Source organism: Lutra lutra, chromosome 7 (assembly GCF_902655055.1).
Source record: "Lutra lutra chromosome 7, mLutLut1.2, whole genome shotgun sequence".
NCBI lineage: Eukaryota > Metazoa > Chordata > Mammalia > Carnivora > Mustelidae > Lutra > Lutra lutra.
In genome coordinates, this window is record NC_062284.1 from 80,709,473 (window position 1) to 80,729,242 (window position 19,770).

General features: G+C 35.6%; 1 protein-coding gene across 1 annotated transcript in view; it reads left to right on the forward strand.

Moving 5' to 3' along the window:
- SCFD1 (sec1 family domain containing 1) overlaps nucleotides 1-19,770 on the forward strand; it is a 107,325-nt gene that overhangs the window by 80,004 nt on the left and 7,551 nt on the right. Inside the window, exons 19-23 of the mRNA XM_047737274.1 lie at nucleotides 648-723; nucleotides 8,790-8,843; nucleotides 12,627-12,679; nucleotides 14,765-14,798; nucleotides 16,280-16,345. Of these exons, the coding sequence (XP_047593230.1) occupies nucleotides 648-723; nucleotides 8,790-8,843; nucleotides 12,627-12,679; nucleotides 14,765-14,798; nucleotides 16,280-16,345 (283 nt within the window). The remainder of the gene's footprint in view (nucleotides 1-647; nucleotides 724-8,789; nucleotides 8,844-12,626; nucleotides 12,680-14,764; nucleotides 14,799-16,279; nucleotides 16,346-19,770) is intronic.

A 19,770-nucleotide genomic window follows, 5' to 3' on the forward strand; every position in this document is an offset into this window, starting at 1 on the left:
TAACCAAAATGTGACACAGGGCCATGATGTGAGCAACTGCTGATGGAAAAATGGTGCCAATAGACTTGTTTCATGCAAAGTTTCCACAAATCTTCAATTTGTTCAAAAAAAGCACTATCTGCAAAGTGCATTATACTGAAGCATGATAAAACAAGGTATGCCTGAACAGCTAAGACTAAGCAATTAAAATGTTTAATTTGAAGACAGCTTTTTAGATTTTATGAATCATTACTGACTAGTCAGAGTATTTTTTTTTAAGATTTTATTTATGTATTTGACAGAGAAGGAATACAAGCAAGGAGAGTGAGAGAGAAAGAAGCAGGCTCCCCGCTGAGCAGGGAGCCCAGTGCAGGGCTGGATCCTAGGACCCTGGGATCCTGACCTGAGCTGAAGGCAGACACTGAATGACTGAGCCACGCAGGAGCCCTAGTTAGAGTATTTTATCAGAGTATTTTATCACTTTTATTGTTAGATAAAATTACAGCAGTGATACCTATAGAAGCAAAAATGTTAAGGTCACTTCTGTTTACTGAGAATAAAAGTGGTAAGTAAGTGAGCATCAGCAGGTCGTGTATTGGCAATACTTTATCTGGAACAAATTAGAAAGATAATTTATACTTAGTGTGATCTTCTTCTTTTGCCCCTAGTCTCTTATCACGAGTCATGAATACAGGATCACAGTTTGTTATGGAAGGAGTGAAGAACCTGGTATTGAAACAGCAAGTGAGTACACTTACTAGAAAACATTCTGGTAACTTTATTTTTAAAGATTTTATTATTTCTTTGAGAGGGAGAGAACGAGCAGTGGGAAAGGGGAGAGAGAGAGGGAGAAGCAAACCCCCTGCGAAGCAGGAAACCAGATACGGCCTCTATCCCAGGACCTGGAGATCAGGACCTGTGCCAAAAGCTGATGCATAACTGACTGAGCCACCCAGGTGCCCCCCATTCTGGTAACATAGATGTTGACAGGTTGATTGTTCAGCTAGAACAACTTTCTAGATATATTCAAGTTATAAATATTTGGAATAAAGTAAAATCAAAGGGTCTTTGGTTCTGGCATAGTTAAGAATATGACAGTCTTTTTACATACATAGGTTAGAGGTTTTTTTTTTTAATTTCTTCATTTGGACTTTATTGACACTTTGATTTTCCTTTAACTGCTGTCAGGTTTGTGAAAGTACATTAACTGAGAAATGAACATAGCCTATTTGGAATAATGAACTGCTATCTAATGCTTATGATTTAGGGGTTTATTATATATTGAGAGAATAAGGGAATGAATTAGTAGTCTAAAAGTGTGTAAATTAGAATAAAATATTTTAAGTAGAATTTATGTTTGGGGGTAATGAAACTGTAGCTTGATTTTACACTTAATTTTGTAATAATAGTTTTAGTTTTATACAGAAGACACTTTTTAATGATCTTTTGATTTTTCTTATTCCAGTATATAGATATTCTGCTTCAGAGTCACCATTAATTTGGTTTCTTTTCAAACAGGATTTTTTACTTTTTATTATGGAAATTTTCAAATATGCATTGTATAGCAATCTTTCCTGAACCCTTCACCAGGCTTCAGTATTCAACATCCTGTCATTCTTGTTTTGTATTCCCTAATATATATTTTTTTAATTTATTTTTACTGAGATAGTTTAAGGAAAATCTGAGACATAATATTGTACATGTAAATATTTCAATTTATAATGAGAAGGATTTTAAAGACAGATTTTAAAAAGAGTTAACTAGCAGTTATTCAGATGTGAATATTAAGTATTGACTTGTTTTCAGAAAAAAATAGATCTTTTCTTTCTCTGAACTTCCTCCATACTTTTTACCTTTATTACAATATTTACATGTAGTATTTTGTATTGACATTATTTTTACTCCCCCCCCCCCGATAGTTTGGTTTTTTGTTTGTTTGTTTTTTTAAAGATTTTATTTATTTATTTGACAGACAGAGATCACAAGTAGGCAGAGAGGCAGGCAGAGAGAGAGAGAGGAGGAGACAGGCTCCCCGCTGAGCAGAGAGCCCGATGCGGGGCTCGATCCCAGGACCCTGGGATCACGACCCGAGCCGAAGGCAGAGGCTTTAACCCACTGAGCCACCCAGGTGCCCCCCCCGATAGTTTTATTGAGATAAAATTGATGTGTGTTTTACTACTTCTTGATCCTTGAAGAAAAGCAGTTCCTTCCCCATCTTTGAATTTTCAATAGCACTTTGCATACAGTAGGTATTCAGTTTTTTATTTCGGTAACATTTTATTATAAAAGCCATGTAGTATTAGTGAAGAACAGTGAAAACAATCTAATTTGTTTTATTTAATTAAAAAGCTGATGACTTTCCAAACTTTACTTAGGATACATTCCAGATAGTTTGCATTATTTCATAATTACTTGGGAATATTTTTGAGCTTTGCTATCCCTCTTAGGAATTCAGGTCATTCCCTCCCAGTCTAGCTGTCTCTGGGTAAGGAGTTACTAGTAAGTACTTACTCCACTCTTTTGCTGGTTTATTGTACTTCCCTGAATTAGGTTCTTCACTCTCTTTGTAGAAGGTCAAAAGGCACAAATAGGAAGTTGGGCACATTAAAGACCAACGTATTGTATTTTAAAGTTTAACCTAGCACCTTTAAAGAGAAGATTACTCATGACTCTTGTTAAAGAATAGTAAGACATTCGAGATATTGCAATATCTGCAAAAGGTATTGGGACCATCTCCGTAGGGTTTTGCAGCTCAGGAGGAAGATTGGGTTCAATTCCAAATCCATCAAGGAAAAGTGGAAATTAATAGCCAAGGAAGTTTAGGCATCAGTGAATATAAAATTACAAGGAAACATCAGGGATGAAAGAGGATTCTGGCTAAACCAACCCAACAGGATTTTTGCTAAAGGCAAGCCAAATGATCAGACATCACCTGGGAGATGGTAGAGGATGAGGAACCTGATCAGATATTAGGGTGATCAGGTATTGAAGATGAGAGATTCTCACTAAGCCAACTTAACAGAATTCTTTTTAAATTGGACTATGCAAAGATGGACACGGTTCAGAAATCAAGGCCCCATTGAAAGAGAGCTCAGGGGACCCTGAGTAGAGTTTTGTCAAGGAGATAATCTCTGTCACACCACTTAATTTATCATTAACTATGGACAAGATGATTTTGTTATGTGATACAGAAGGGGAACCACCAACCCCTAAGACACTGTCAGCCTTTCCCTAGACAGAGTGGCTGTTGTATAACCACATGCAGTTAAATTGATGTGTAAGGAGATTTACATATTTTTCTTAACGGGTCACTCTTACAAGGAAATCACAGTAGTATAGAAGTAGCATGGAAATTAAGAAAGGAAACTTAACCTTTGAAATGATCAATTTTTTGGGGCGCCTGGGTGGCTCAGTGGGTTAAGCCACTGCCTTCGGCTCAGGTCATGATCTCAGGGTCCTGGGATCGAGTCCCACATTGGGCTCTCTGCTCAGCGGGAAGCCTGCTTCCCTCTCTCTCTCTCTCTGCCTGCCTCTCCGTCTACTTGTGATCTCTCTCTGTCAAATAAATAAAATCTTTAAAAAAAAAAAAAAAAAAAATGATCAATTTTTTAACTTACTACCATATGAGTCACATGTTGCATGTCCACTAATGTTTGTAAGAAGTGTCTGAACTGATCAGCTTAAGTATTTTATTGTGTTAACACAAAAGTTGTTTTGTTTAAAGTTCATTTAGTATAAAAACAAACTGGCATCTGTAACTTCAAATTCCTTTGCTTTTCTTAACATTGCAAATAACAAACTACTTTGAAATAGTAAAATTTGGCATGATTGGTAGTTATCACCATCTGTAGGATGTTCTGCTGCCACAGCTAGAAGAGCCATGTCGCTTTTTTTAAAGTGTGTGTTAATAAGACATACACTTCAGGCTCAAATTAGAGAAATATTTATTGATTTTGGGGGTGGTCAGAGGGTAGTTCATTTTATACTGTGAAGTAAAAAGAAATGCCATATTAAAAAACATAAAGTTTAATATGATCTTCTGTTTCAAAAAAGAAAAAAATAAGTATACTGAAGATTACATGCCTAATTTTTAAATGTTAGTTTTTTTTTTTCTGGGTGAGTATTCATCTCTGATTACTTCCATGTGATAAATTCCTCTAGCTGAATAATGGAATCAAAGGGGTGAGCATTTCTCATTGTTCTTAATAAATATTACCAAATTGCCCTCCAGAAAGGATATACTTACTGACTGGCAGTAACTTGTAGCTCTGGTTTCTCTACATCCTTCCTAACCTTTGTGTGTGCATATGTGTGTGTGTATGTGTGTAGGCTTTCTCAGTTTAATAATTTTTTAAAGCTTTTATTTATTTGAGAGAGAAACAGAGAGAGCATGGGTTGGGGGAAGGGCAGAGGGAGAAGCAAGGAGCAGGGAGCCCGATGCAGGACTCGATCCTAGAACCCCCGGTGTTACAACCTGAGTGGAAAGCAGACGCTTAACCTACTGAGCCCCCAGGTGCCCCTAGTAATACTCTTTTAACTCTTTTTTTAACCTGATTGCCAGTGCTTGCAGTTTATTCATTTTTAAAAGGGATTATTTTAACAAATAAGCAAAAATTAAATAAGACTTCTAAATTATGCAACTTCGTGCTATATTATTCATCACATTCTTGTACAATTACACAAATAAATTCCAAATCTGTGAGTATCATTCAGGTGGTTTTATGTGGTAACTGATACTTGTGATGCATAAAACTTACCTTGCCCAATAAACAAAGTATACAAAGCTCTTACAAGCATCATAGAAAACTAGACAATAGATGCTCTTTTTATTTCATTTATAGCTTTTATTCATATAAAAATTATTTATTCATATAAAAATGCAAAATGAAAGGACTATATATTTTATCATTTGTATATGTAATATATATATACTGTATCATTTTATATATATATACACACACTATGTATTTTATCATTTCCTCATTTGTAAGATACTGATGTGGATATTGGATTCACTCAGAGATCCCTGATTTATAATTTCAAAATTTTGGAAATAGATGATCTATCTTATTCCCCCTCCCTTTTCCTGTCTTTACTTCACTGACAGCTTTCTGTCCCTTACATCACTGATAATTGCTCATTCCCATTGTTTTTCTGGTGTCCACACATTTCATCTTATTCTTTACTTAGCTAATACGGTCTTCAAGGTAAGCATTTTCTTCAAGGAAGTCCACATTACTAGTATTCATTGTCTAGGGCTTTGATAATCAGAAGCAGCAACTGTTGTCCCAGCCTCAATGCTGACTTCAGCATCAGAATATCATCCTAAGGTCAGGGCTGCAAGGGGAGAGTTAGAAATAGTCACCATAGACCAGATGGCAATATAGGGCAACAAGTAGCTAATTCTAGGAGAACTAAAGGGAAAAAAAATTTTAACTGTTTTGGGTATAAAGCTGTATTGCTTTTCTTAGATTGTTTTTTCATTTCTCTGCATATTTTATTTCAGTTTTGCTTTTAAGCAATGACACTGTCAAAGATAAAACTAACATTGTTTTTGTTTTAACTTCTCCAGTGACTAAAATCATACAACATGACTATGGTCATAAAACTTGTAAGGGTTTTTTAGAAATAGATTTTTTTTCTCGAAGTAAAAGTTCCAGTTCTTGTATCTGAAATTTGAAGATTTTATAAATACTGATCTTTAATTTAGGATTTTCATGTGTATGAGACTTGTCTTTCAAATCTGTGTCTATAATAAGGCTTTTTTTTTCCATTTGACAGAGATCTCAAGTAGGCAGAGAGGCAGGCACAGAGGGGGGTGAAGCAGGCTCCCCACTGAGCAGAGAGCCCGATACGGGGCTCGATCCCAGGACCCTGAGATCATGACCTGAGCTGAAGGCAGAGGCCTTAACCCACTGAGCCACCCAGGCCCCCCTGTAATAAGGGTTTTGACTACTGAAGATTTATTTGCTGATCTATATGATAATATTTTATATTCTTTTCTAAAACAGTTTCCAAAAACCTTGAAAACTATGCTTGGGCATTTTTTTTAAACAGTTAATGGAGTGGTTTTTATTTGAATAAATTTCATTTATACCTCATTTATTGAGTTACAGAAATTTTTTGTTTCCAAAGATGAGTAAGGTAACATTTGTTGAACGAAGAAAATTTTATAATTTTGTTCTGTTGTTTTCTCTTTGTTAGTGTTTAGCTGCCACAGTTTAGTTTTTTTCAAAAGTTGATTAGTCTTGTATATAAATTACTAATATAAAATTGATTTTGCAGGCACCTAGATGGCTCAGTCAGTTGTGTCCAACCCTTAATTTTAGCTCAGGTTATGATCTCAGGATTTGGAATTGAGCCCTGCATCAGGTTGGGCATGGAGCCTTCTTAAGATTCTTTCTCCTTCCTCTGCCCTTCCCTGCCCCATCCCCATCTCTCTCAAGAAAAAATAAAAACAAAAAAAAAACTTTTAAATGATTAACTGGGTGGCTTAGTGGTTAAGTGTCTGACTCTTGATTTGGCTTAGGTCATGATCTCAGGGTTGTGAAGTGAAGTGCCACGTCAGGCTCAGGCTCCATGCTGGGTGTGGAGCCTGCTTAGGATTCTCTCTTCTCTTTCCCTCTCCCTCTGCCACTCCCTGCCCACCCCCCACCCCCATTCTTGCTAATACTCTCTCAAAAATATTAATTTAATGATTAACTCAGTTCAAGTCTTCATTTAAATAAAGAACAAAAGCTAGGTAGAGCATTAGTTGGTGACAAGGATCTCAGAAGTTGTTTTCTGAAGTACTCTTATGCCTTTAACAACATTATGGACCTTTATCATTCTCTACACTTGAAGTTTTCCTTAAACCTCTGGTAGTATGCGAATATCCTATGGTGCAGCAGTGGTAGATGATTCTTTGGGTGTTATATGGTTATAAAGACCAGATAAAAACATGAAGAACTGTCCCTGGGCTCATGAAGTTTGGGATTATTCTGCTAGAAAGTTGTTTTTCTTGCATTATTTAATGACCTGTTCACTAGCAGGCTTGTCTTTAGGTATTGCAGATACCTATTTTGTATTGCTATAAAATACAAAGCAAAATTTAGTTGTACCTTTTAGAAAAATCTCATTTTTATACTCCATGAGGATTTATCGTAACACGTTGATATATTCAAATTTCCAATTATTGTCACAAATATAAAAATAATATGACTCTTACAGCTTTATCATTATATAACATCTTTTCTGAATTTTTCTCCATGGCACGGATCTAGTAGTGCAATTCAGGGAGCTCAGTGGAGAGCTGTAGTAAATAGAGAAATTGATATAAAATTGACTTTACTAAAATCTTACAATTTTAATGTGTTCTTTCTCCAGATGTCTTTAAAAATTATTCCCTCCTTTTATTTTGCAAAGTACTTCATCGTTTGTTAATGTTACTTGGAACAAATATATAACTGTAGTTATTTCTTTGGGATAAAACATTTTTATAGATGTAAATCTGCCCCCTGTCATTCTTCAGAGAAAGTCATGGTTTAGACTTATTCCTACATGTACAAACTCAATTTTATTTGAAACCAAACTTACAGGGTAAAATTTTGAGCTACGCTGTTTTGTTCAATTCCAGATAATAGATTTCAGGAAGTACATTCAGTTAGATTGAACCTTGGGTGCTTTTGTTTATATTAAAAAGTTTCTGGCCAACACAGATATCAGGGAATAATCAAATAGCTTTAATTTTACTTGGCTAAGATTATATTAAAAGGTTTTATTTGCTAATTTAGAGAAAGAAAAAAAATTCATATTTTCTGTCTGGCCAAAGCAGCATTTTCTCTAGTGGTAGTCCATTTTAATAACAATAAAATGTTTTATAACCTAAAGAAAGCAAAACTCTTGTTAAAATAGTAATGTTTTATCTACATTTATTTAAATAATCAGATTTAATGTCGCCTTTGTTGTAGGAAGTCTCTAAGATACAAAATATTCTTTATAGAACATCCTCCACAGTTTGCAAAGGAAATATCAGTTCATAGTAGGCAGAATACCATCTCAGTAGGAATGCATTTTGAATAAGCCTAATAGTAAAGTTTCTGTACTTCATGTCTTCTGTTCAAAATAACAGCAAAAGTAGATTGAAATGTCACAATACTGTTTCTTATCCCAAGGCATAAAGCATGTCAAGAGTCAGTCTTCTGCCAACAGCAGTGTTACACATTTCATGTTCAGAGTGGAATTTCTTCTGTAAGAAGACAGTGCAGTATATCATTGGAAATTTGGAATTTATCCCAGGCAAAACAAAAATGGTCAATAAAATTTATGTATCCATTTCCCCATTTTTCAAAGAGCACAAGTATCCTTTTGGCTCAGAAGAATATACATTAGAAATGAAAGACTCTTGAGGTTCTTTAATCTCATACATTTTCAAACTCTAAGTTACTCTGTTTCTAAAGAAACTCTTACTACCTGCACAAAGGAAATAGGGGAAAAAATGGGATTCTTATTTGATCAAAAGTTTGCAATTGGTCATATTAAAAAGCAAACATTCCAGCAACGTAAAAATCCCAAACTTGTATTTGTATTAAAACCTGGTTACACTTTCACATCAAAAGGACCTTTTGATTTAGAATTGTATTTTTTCTCTGGAAACTTAAGTAGCGCCAGGGGTATTTACATCTACATCACCATTCACAGAACACTTAATTTTAGAATGTGTTTAATGGAAAAGTAAGCATACTTAGCTGGAATGATTCACCTGTTTTTTTAATAGAGAAAAACTCCAGTTTTTCTTCTGATATTTAACAAAATACTTATCTCTTCCACAGAATCTACCTGTTACTCGTATTTTAGACAACCTCATGGAGATGAAGTCAAATCCTGTGAGTAGCATCTAACAGTGTACTTATAAGTTCATGAACATATCAAACTCGGTACATGAAAAGCAGTAAAATCTGAGTTCATTGTGGGCTACATACAGCAGACTACATTAAGGAAAGAGTCCATGTTCTCAAAGAGCCTTGTTAGCCATTATCACAGATAATGAGAATTGGTTTTCTCAGCTGCTCTGACTGTTCTGGCCAGCTCTCATTGAAATTAATTGCAGATTGTATTCTCTATATAGTAAAACATATTCTAAGGAGCAAGCTTCTGTAAATGACAAAGAACTAGTGGGCATCAGCTGGTGTAGTATAAGGAATACCAGACCAATTTAACTTTATGAAAATTAGGAGAGGAGTACATAGTGCATGTGTTCAGATGTCACAGAAGTCTTGAGCTGAAAAGTAAATTGAGAGGGAGAAATTGTTGGATGAATAGAGAAATGGGTAAATATTGTTAGCCTTTACTGGCTTTCCAAGCTGTCCATTTACAATTCAAGAAAGGAAGGTGAAGGTCGTCACAGTCCGTTTCATACAACGGGTCATCCTGTTATTGTGGCGACTAGAAAGTGGTTATCACGAGTCTAGAATCAAGAACGGCAGCATCAGAACCCTAGTTTGGGTGGATCTGGGTCTCTGGAGATTTTGGCAGCAAGGCTTAAGATCCCATGCTAAGAAAGATGGAACAGAATCTTGAGATAAATATGTCACTTTTTGTAATTGTTGAAACATGATAATAACATTAAATTAACAAACATATTTAAAAATCTGCCCATGTGAAAACAAAGAGTGTAGTAAAACATCCCCAAGGGGGAAAATTACAGTTATGAAAGGAATGAGAGGATGTTCTAGAATGATAAGCTAAAAAGGGTTGGATTCTCCAGTCTAGGAATTTATACAGAGAAAATGGTATACAGTGTAGTGTAACAATAGATTTCCTTAAAACATCCTGGAATATACAAAGACGTAGTTCTTGAAAAGCCTGAAAGCTTGAGAGAAGTATACATTTATAACTAATTATCTTAGAGAATACTGCTTCATAATAAACTTTCAATTTGTGGGAGATTCTGTCCCAAACACTAATAAGATTAAAAATATAAATGCAGGGGTGCCTGGGTGGCTCAGTGGGTTAAAGCCTCTGCCTTTGGCTCGGGTCATTATCTCGGGGTCCTGGAATCGAGCCCTGCATGGGGCTCTCTGCTCAGCAGGGAGCCTGCTTCTTCCCTCTCTCTCTGCCTGCCTCTCTGCCTACTTGTGATCTCTATCAAATAAATAAAATATTAAAAAAAAATATATATATATGTATATATATAAATGCAGAATTTTAGATGCCAAATACACACAGGGTTAAGGAAATTTAGGATATTTTGTTACTGTCCCTAATTTTGAAGTTGAGATAATGAATAATGACAATAATAAAGATAATAGCTCATTTTTATTACATACTTTTTATGTGTCAGGAACCATTCAAAACATTTTTCACATTTAGTTTTTATTAGAACCTTCTACAAAAAATACCGGGTTTTTTTGTTATTTGGGGGGGGGGTTGTTGTTGTTTTTTAATTTATTTATTTGATAGAGAGAGATCACAAGTAGGCAAAGAGGGAGGTAGAGAGAGAGGAGGAAGCAGGCTCCCTGCCAAGCAGAGAGCCTGATGCGGGACTCGATCCCAGGACCCTGAGATCATGACTTAGCCGAAGGCCGAGGCTTAACCCACTGAGCCACCCAGGCGCCCTGAGAAAATGCCGTTTTATTGTTATTTTCATTTTATGGGTGAGGAAACTGCACAATAAAGTTAATTAACTTGCCCAAGGACACAAAGTTAATAAATGGCAGAGCTGGGCAGGCCATATTTTTCACCGTGCTATATCGATGAGGCCAAGAAACATGCTTTTCATGGAATCACAGAGCTTTAGAGTTTAAAGAAACATTAGAAGTAATTTAAACAGTGGAGGAGAGGAAACCAAGAGATATTAAATGACTTTTCCCAAGTCACACTATTTTTAATAGCAGAATTGGAACCAAAAACCTACTATTCCTGTATTTCTGCTTACTGCTCATTCCAGCATACACGTGTTCCACAATATTTGTCATAGGCACATGGATGGCTAAATTATGGTTCTTATTCTAATGTTTCTCCAGATTATGTAAGTTCCTTTATTAGTTAACTGGTAACTCTAACTGTATAACGGAAAACACATTACTACAGACAGATATTTTTTAACTAGAAAGAGTAAATTTTCTGCTTTGAAAGCATTTCTTTATCCATCTGCTAGATGAGGCAGTTACCTGCACTTTCTCTTATCCTTTTCCTGTTCCCAGATAGACAACTTGATTTGGAGGCATTAAAGAGAGATTAGCAAAATACTTAAGAGCTTAGCAAAGTGGACTAAGTTACATCTGGCTAGTAGTCTTCAGTGCATCTTATCTCAAAGGCCTGAAAATGCTATAACCTAATTCTAGATGCATTTTTACCACTTAGTAGGTGTTCCCCTTTGATTTGTCTTGACTGGATAAAGTAAAAGGGAATTAAAGAAATATCAGATGGGTTTTGTCTTTTTTTTTTTTTTTTTAAGATTTTATTTATTTGTTAGAGAGTATGTGAGCACAGGCAGACAGAGTGGTAGGCAGAGGCAGAGGGAGAAGCAGGCTCCCTGCCGAGCAAGGAGCCTGATGAGGGACTCGATCCCAGGACACTGGGATCATGACCTGAGCTGAAGGCAGCCGCTTAACCACCTGAGCCACCCAGGTGTCCCTGGGTTTCGTCTTATAACTCTGGTTGGTAATGGTTTCCTGGAGCAACGTGCTGAAGGGTTCTGATGCTACTCTTGAGTGCACTGAGAGTTTTGTGATTGGTTAGGCACTGTCCCCCACTGAGTACAGTACTAGGTGGTGGCAACCAATGCATGGTTTGTCATCAGTCAGGTTTGCATCGAGCCATCTGTGCTCCAGCAAGCCACAGATTGCTTCGGCTGACTGTTGCAGAAGGAGAGGGAGGCAGAGATTAGGGAGTGGTTACACTGCTAGCAGTAAAACAGTACTTTGCAGATCCTTTACTATTTAGAAGCTAGTCTCCAGTTGAGAGATTCCATAACTCCTTATCCACAATGTCAGAAATCTGCAAAGTTCTGAAAACTGAAGGATTTTGTATACCTGCACTCCCAAAACTGGGAATGTCATACTGTATCGTTCATGCATGATACCACTAAAAACTTTTTAAATTCAAAGTGCCAGAATACATCTAACTCCAAATGTTTCAAATAATAGAGATTATGAACCTGTATTAGGTTATTCTGTGTATTCAGTAAAATCATGGACATATAAAATTCTAAAACAGAAACAAAATAAAAATATATTGGTTTATAAAATGGGTATATTTTCAAGACAGTATAGCAATATTAGTGTAGTATAGTACAGTGGTTAAGAGCTTGGGCATTGAAACTAGGCTACTTGGGTTCAAATCCTGTACTTCCGATACTTACTAGTTATGACCTTAGGAAATTTAGATAACTTCTCTGTACCCCACTTTGCCCATCTGATAAAAACAGAGGTAACAATAACTACCTCATAGATGTTATGGGGATTTAAGTGAGTAATTTCATCTAAAGGATTTAGAATAATGTTTAACATGTAGTAAGTGCTCTGTTAGTAGTAGTGGTGGTGACACAGATTTATTTAATTAATCTACCAGATTAATAGCCTAATTAAATAACATATACAAAGCCAAACAGGAACTTTCTACAGAGAAATCAAGTTCTGTTTTGTTTTATTTTGTTTTTTTAATAGGAAACTGATGACTATAGATATTTTGATCCCAAAATGTTACGGGGCAATGACAGGTAAGCAGCTCTTGACTTGTGTAATTGTTTTGTAGGTCTTCCCACCTAGCTAAGAATGGAAATAATTTTTGTTACAAATCAGTAATTGCTTATTAAAAAATTCAAACTATGTAGAAAACTGGTAAGTAAACAAAATATATAATCCTATTACCTAGAGATAATCACTGCTAATCTTGACATTCGGTTCTTTTCAAGTATATATACTCACACACCAAAAAAATACATTGGGCTTGTATTTTATTATGACAAGATGGCAGTATTACAGACCGTTTGGGGGAGGGGAATTTGGATGTGTATTTAAATGAACATTTTTACTGAACCAAAGCAAAGACAGGAACTTTGTGTTGGATACCAGTTATTTTTATTTAACTGGCCCATAAAAGCTAAGCCTCCATAGATTATTGTAAATAGTTCTTTATGGTAGGGAAACATTCTACAGATGATTTCTCTATAACAAACACAACATGGTGTGGTAAGGTTCTTGTTTGCTTCACTATGGATATCATTTTTCAGGATTTACTTCATGGGAGTATGAAAAATAGCCTACAAGACATAGAGAAAGAATAGGCCTAAATAGGAGGGGAAAAAAACCTTCTTAGAATGATCTTCTTTCTCTACCTAGACTTGAATGAAGCTGGTTTCTTGCCTACATTTTAGGTTTGGGATCTTTAGAACTTTGTCTCTGCTTTATCCTAAGCTTTTATCTTTATCAGTAGAACAGATAATCTAGTACTAGATAGTTGATTGTTAGATTATACTGTAACTTAAAAGGTTATTTTCTTAACAGAAATATTGCTAAAGTTGAGAAAGAAGCTGCTAAGAGCAGCTGCAGCCGGCAAAGGAGAATTTAGCAAAGAATACATTCTAGAAGGGAGAGAATGAGGAGTGACAGATAATGAGTATGGGGCTTCTTTTGAGAGTGGTCAAAATGTTCTGAAGTTAGTGGTGACAGTTGTACAACTCTGTAAATATAGTAAAACCCACTGATTTGTATACTTTAAGACAGTGGATTTACAACTCTTTTCCTGTCTTGATATTCTCCGGCTTACGTTTTATCCTTGTATTTGCGTATGGCTAACAAGTAGGCATATTTCGCTTCTTAGAAACTTCTTTGCCTTCTCCTGAGCTATTTCATCACGATTAACCTTGGTTATTAGTAACTAGTAATACTGTGCTATTTAAATCTCTCCTCATTCTGTGTGTACTCTTAGAGGAACCTAAAGCACTCTGGAAGGAGGTTAATTGCTGATGAGGTGTTGAAGTCGAGTGGGCTTCTGGCCCTTTCTATGGAGAATTCATTCAGACAAGCCATAGAAATGATGAAAAGATGATAAAGCAGTGAAATTGGCCTTTCAGTAATTAAGGATGGTGTAATAGCACTCTTCTCTTGAGATTTTTTAAAAATTGCTTGTGAGGAAAACCTAAGTTCTCTTTGTATAGCCTGTTTTAACACCAAAACAAATATATGTGATTCACAAAAGCTTTGAAAAATATCTTTATTAAAAGATCTCTTGGACACCAAAAGTTTTTTTAAAATACATTTTAAGTATATAAATATGAGACTAATACATGTAATAACATATAGTGGTATATAGAAATACAAAGAAATAAGCTGTAGCAAAATGCAAATTCCTCCTCTCATCCCCCCCATCTCCTCCTTTTACTTCCCATACATGCGTTTATAGTTTTTTCCACAGATGTAGATACTGACAAACTGTAAAATTATGTTGGATATAGTAAAATCTCATATAATTTACCACTAAAATATATTTTACCAACTTAGCTTATTCCTTCTGAGAGCTGCTGTTCAGTGTTTCCTTCTCCCTTCCAGTTTTCTCTTAGATTTTATTTTAAAGTTAACAGATTGCCCTACTTCCTTTTAGATACTGCACATGTACTTCATATTCCTCTGCATCCCAATTCACTATTTGGGTACACAGAACTAAAGGACCCTGTCTCAAAGAAAGCGAAGGGGGAAGAACTGTAATACGTATCTAATTGTGTGTGCACGTGTGTTTCCCCTACTTCTTTTATCCATAGTGAAAGCCTTCAGTGAAATTTTCACCGTTTTTTTCTTTGTTGCAGCTCAGTTCCAAGGAACAAAAATCCATTCCAGGAGGTAAGTTCTGTATAGAAATTCTGTCTCTAAAACAGATTACCAAGCAGTCTTGAAGAATTGTCTTCATCTTAAATATGGCTTTATTAAAATTATTGTATGGTAATTTTCATAAATCCAATTCTGTGTAACCAAATTAGTAACCATCTTTTCATGATTTATAAAACTACTGAGAATAGTTTAAGCTAAAAATGACTGATACAGCCAGTGATACTTGGGCAGTTTCCATAGTATGGCTATGGTAGACAGTGCTGCTATAAACATTGGTGTGCATGTATCCCTTTGAATTAGTATTTTGTCTCCTTTGGGTAAATACCAAGTAGTATGATTGCTGGATTGTAAGGTAGTTCTTTTAACTTTTTAAGGAAACACCATACTGTTTTCCACAGTGGCTGCACCAGTTTGCATTCCCACCAACAGTGTAAGAGGGTTCCTCTTACTCCACATCCTCCCCAACACCTGTTGTTTTTTGTGTTGTTGATTTTAGCCATTCTAACAGGTGTGAGGTGGTATCTCATGGTGGTTTTGATCGGTATTTCCCTGATGATGAGTGATGCTGATTGAGCATCTTTTCATATAAGTGTCCATTGACTGATGAATGGGTACAGAAGATGTATTTTTACAGTGGACTATTGGCCATAAAAAGAACAAAATCTTGGCATTTGCAACAACATGGATAGAGCTAGAGTATATTATGCTAAGTGAAATAAGCCGGAGAAAGACATACCTTATGATTTCACTCATATGTAGAATTAACAGAACAAATGAGCATGGAGGAAAAAGAGACAAACCAGAAACATATTCTTAACTATAGAGAACAGGCTAATGGTGACAAGAGGGGATGTGGGTGGGGGGACTGGGATTAAGGAGTACACTTGCTGCAAAGAGCACCTGATGTTTATGGAACTGTTGAATCCCTGTATTATACACTTGAATCTAATACTACACTGTATAGTAACTAACTGGAATTTAAGTAAAAATCTTTTTAAAAAGGGACACAAAATTAGGTAATTCATGAAAAAGAAGTCTAAGACTATGGTAAAAGTTTTATATGTGTGGAACTCATTTCTAAAATTGGCTTCCAAACTTTTGTGAAGATAACCATGACTCTGTTTTCATTTGAAATATAAGAAGCTTCTTAACAAAAATTAGTAAAGAACGTTTTGGAAATTATATGCCAAGTTTCGTTTTTCCTACCTACAGTAAATAACCTTAAATTTTTAAAAAGCCTTTTAGAGGAAGCCCTTTAGATTTACTTGCTATTACTTAACTGAAGAGTGAGGTTTACTTTCCTCTTTACACTTTTTAGAAACAAATTTCTTTTAATTGAAGTAGCATTAGGTGCTTAGGATGTGACCTTTTGCTAGTTTGTATTTTTTTTATGTAAGTTTTTAGAATAATGCTTTGAACAAAAAACCATGTTGCTTAAAAGGTAAAATACTGTTTCTTTCAACTTACCTATTTTTTTTTGTCTGCATTTTTAGGCAATTGTTTTTGTAGTAGGAGGAGGCAACTACATTGAATACCAAAATCTTGTTGACTATATAAAGGTACATGTTGGCCTTTTTATTCTTTAATCCTTTGATGTTTCACAGTTGTTCTGTGTCTTTAGCATACTAGCATTCTCTGATGGCTCTTCTGACTCTTACATATCCCCTTTCCTGGACGTAGGCTAAAAGTCCTCATAAAGGGGAAATGCCTGTAAGCTCATTGTTTTCCAATTCCTGTCACATTTCTAGCCTAAAATTGTAGTTACTCTGGAAAATAATGTATCTTATTGATGTAATGTACTTGGAAGCTATCTTAATTTGACTTTAAATATTCAGAGACCACTCGAAGCTCATAGCAGCAGGGAATGACCAGGACAGCTGTGCAAAAGTATATGAAGGAGAGGGTGTAACTTCAAGAGGAAAACACCACTTAAAATGTAGGGGCAACAGAATTAACATTAAATAATGATCATTCCTTATGTCCTATGTTATGTAAGGCTTTAAAAAGGTCGAGATTTGCAAGCATAATTTTGAAGAAACATTGCAGTCTACTAAATATTTTACTGCAAACTTGTTTTTAATCATGTATAATTTTGACTACTTATCTCTTTCTACTACAGAATTTTTTTAATTTTGTGAAATGTTTTAGTAAGTTGATTCTTTGTAACAAGTAATTGATAACTAAATCTAGTTTTTTTCTCTGATCAGTCACTTTGATCAGAAGAACATCAAGCTATCCGCAATAGTAAGCCCTTTATCTTTTACTTGATTACAGTTTACTAAGTATTTTTTTCCCCTGATTATTATCCTCTACCCACAAAAACATGGCATATAGGTAGTAGAGCACATGATACTATGACCGGTCAGGCATGTAGTAGATATTAAGTTCCCATATCCAAGCACGTTTAACAGATCATTACTTAGGTTAACAGCTACACTGTGGTCTTCAGCTCTGTTGTTGAACGAATTATTTTGTATCCATTTTAGTGGCAGTAGTATCCTAATTTTGCCTCCCCAGAGGGATCTTAGAAAATACGTCAAACCTATAAAATGAGAACCTGTAAAAGAAAAAGGATTAGAATTATTGCAAGTGTCTATCCCCTAGATGTTATTAGCATCATCAGGACCATTCTTACAGTATGGGTAACTGCAAATTCAGTCTTTTGAACTGGAACCCATCTTGGACCTTCAGTTTCAAATGAAGGAGGCAGTTTTCTGCAAACCTTGTGGGCATGTGTAAGGATAGCTCAAAGTATTACTCTTGCTCTTGGCCTCTTACAAGGTACAGAGATAATGTTACCTTTTCCCTTTTGTGTTATTCACTTACTAACTCCTTTTCGGAGAGTCCAAGATTTCATTCTTTCCATGCGTCGGTCATTTTTCTCAGAATTTGACCCCAGGTTTAGAAGACGGTCAGATTCAGCAAGATGGCTGATCCGTAGTGCGGGCAGCAGTGTGAGAGTGCTTTCCCCTTGGTCCTTTCCTAGTGACAAGACGTAGGGTTGGGTAAGTGCAAGCTTATAGGACTGTCTGGTCCACCTGGTAATCCCAATTTAGACAGGCAGCAAGTAGAAACAGCCCTTTCCATCATGCCTCAGACAGATTTAGAGGTAGTATTTTGGTGTCATGTTTGCAATTAATCCATGTCCCTGTACTACAGGATCACATAGAGAAAAAAAACATTTTTAGAAATGCAGAATAAATTTTTGTTAGTTCCTATGTTATTACCCTCTTCCTCTCTCCCTTATTCTTCCTGCAGTATCTTAAAGATCTATCCCCTGTTGATTGTCCCATATAATTGTATGCCTGTTATATTTTAACACACATTCCATCATACAAGCTACTCTGTCTCAGCAGGACAGGTGTCCAGTTTAGGAAATGTGTCTAAATGTCTGTTCCAGTTTTTAGTCAGTCTGCTACTTTGTTTCTGGTGAGGTATGTAAGTCAGTCTGTTGTATATGAGGCTTCTTAGCACACTTAATGAACTGCACCTGTAACAAAATGGGTTTGTCAAGTAAAATATAAAAAGAGCCCAAAATGAAATGGTTTCTGCTGAGGCTTCTAATAGAGTGTTAAAGGTGTTTGCTGCAGTAACCAGGTGTACAAACCCAAATCCAAAATGATTGTCGATTCTGGATGAAACCTGTTGCTGTCCACCTGGAACCAGAGACAATGCTATTGTCATTCTGTGTAAATATATGTTTTCATTTCTCTTAGGTGTATACCTAGGAGTGGAATTCCTGGATCACTGTAACTTCTATGATTAACTGTTTCAGGAATTGCTAGACTGTTTTCCAAACAGACTGCACCATTCTGCATTCACAGAAGCAGTGTATGAAGATTTTGACTTCTCCACGTCATCACCAACACTTGTTATTGGACTTTTTGATTCTGACTATCCTAGTGGGAGTGAGGTGGTATCTCAGTGTGGTTTTGATTTTTATTTCCCTGATAACTTAGGATGTGAAGCATATTTTCATGACTTATTGGTGATTTCTCTCTCTTCTTCAGAGAAATGTCTATTCAGATTGTTTGCCCATTTAAAAATTTAGGTATTCTGCCCTTTTATTATTGAGTTTTAAGAGTACCTTATATAATCTAGAAACAAGTCCCTTATCAGATATGTGATTTACAAATATTTTCTCCCATTCTTTACCTTTGCACTTTCAGATGGTGTTTTTTAAAGTGCAAGAGGTTTTTTATTTTTTTTGAAATCCAGTTTGTATTGTTGCTCATGCTTTTGGTGTCATATCTAGGAGTCCTTTGCCAAATCCAAGGTCTTGAAAAGACTTCTAAAAGAAAAGGCCTAAAGGAAAAGAAAAACCTTTTCGCTCTTAGATGTAGATCTTTGATCCATTTTGAGTTAATTTTGCATGTAGTATGAATTAGGCAAGAATAAGAAAGAAAAGGCATCCAAATTGGAAAGAAAGGTAAAACTCATGTCACTATTAGCAGATGACATATAGAGAAAATACCAAGGACTATCAAAAACTGTCAGAACTCAGTACAGTTGCAGGATACAAAAATAATACCCAGATATCTGTTGCATTTCTATACACTAATAACAAACTATCAGATAAATCAAGAAAACAGTCCCATTTTAAAAAATTAAGTACCTAGGAATAAATTTAATGAAAGGCGCGTTTATTGTAAACTATAAGCCACTGAAGACACAGAGAGATATTCTGTGTTCATGATTGAAAGAATCAATATCGTTGAAATGTCCATACTCCTCAAACCAATCCGCAGGTTCATTGTAATCCCTGACAAAATTCCAGTGGCACTTTTTCACAGAAATAGAATAAACAATCCTAAATTTGTCAGAAGCCACAGAAGACCATTAATAGCCAAAGTAATGTTGAGAAAGAAGAATAAAGCTGACAACATCACATGTTCTAATTTCAAACTGTATTACAAAGCTATGGTAATAAAACAGTATGGTACTAGCATAAAAACAATCACATATATCAGTGGAAGAGAACTGA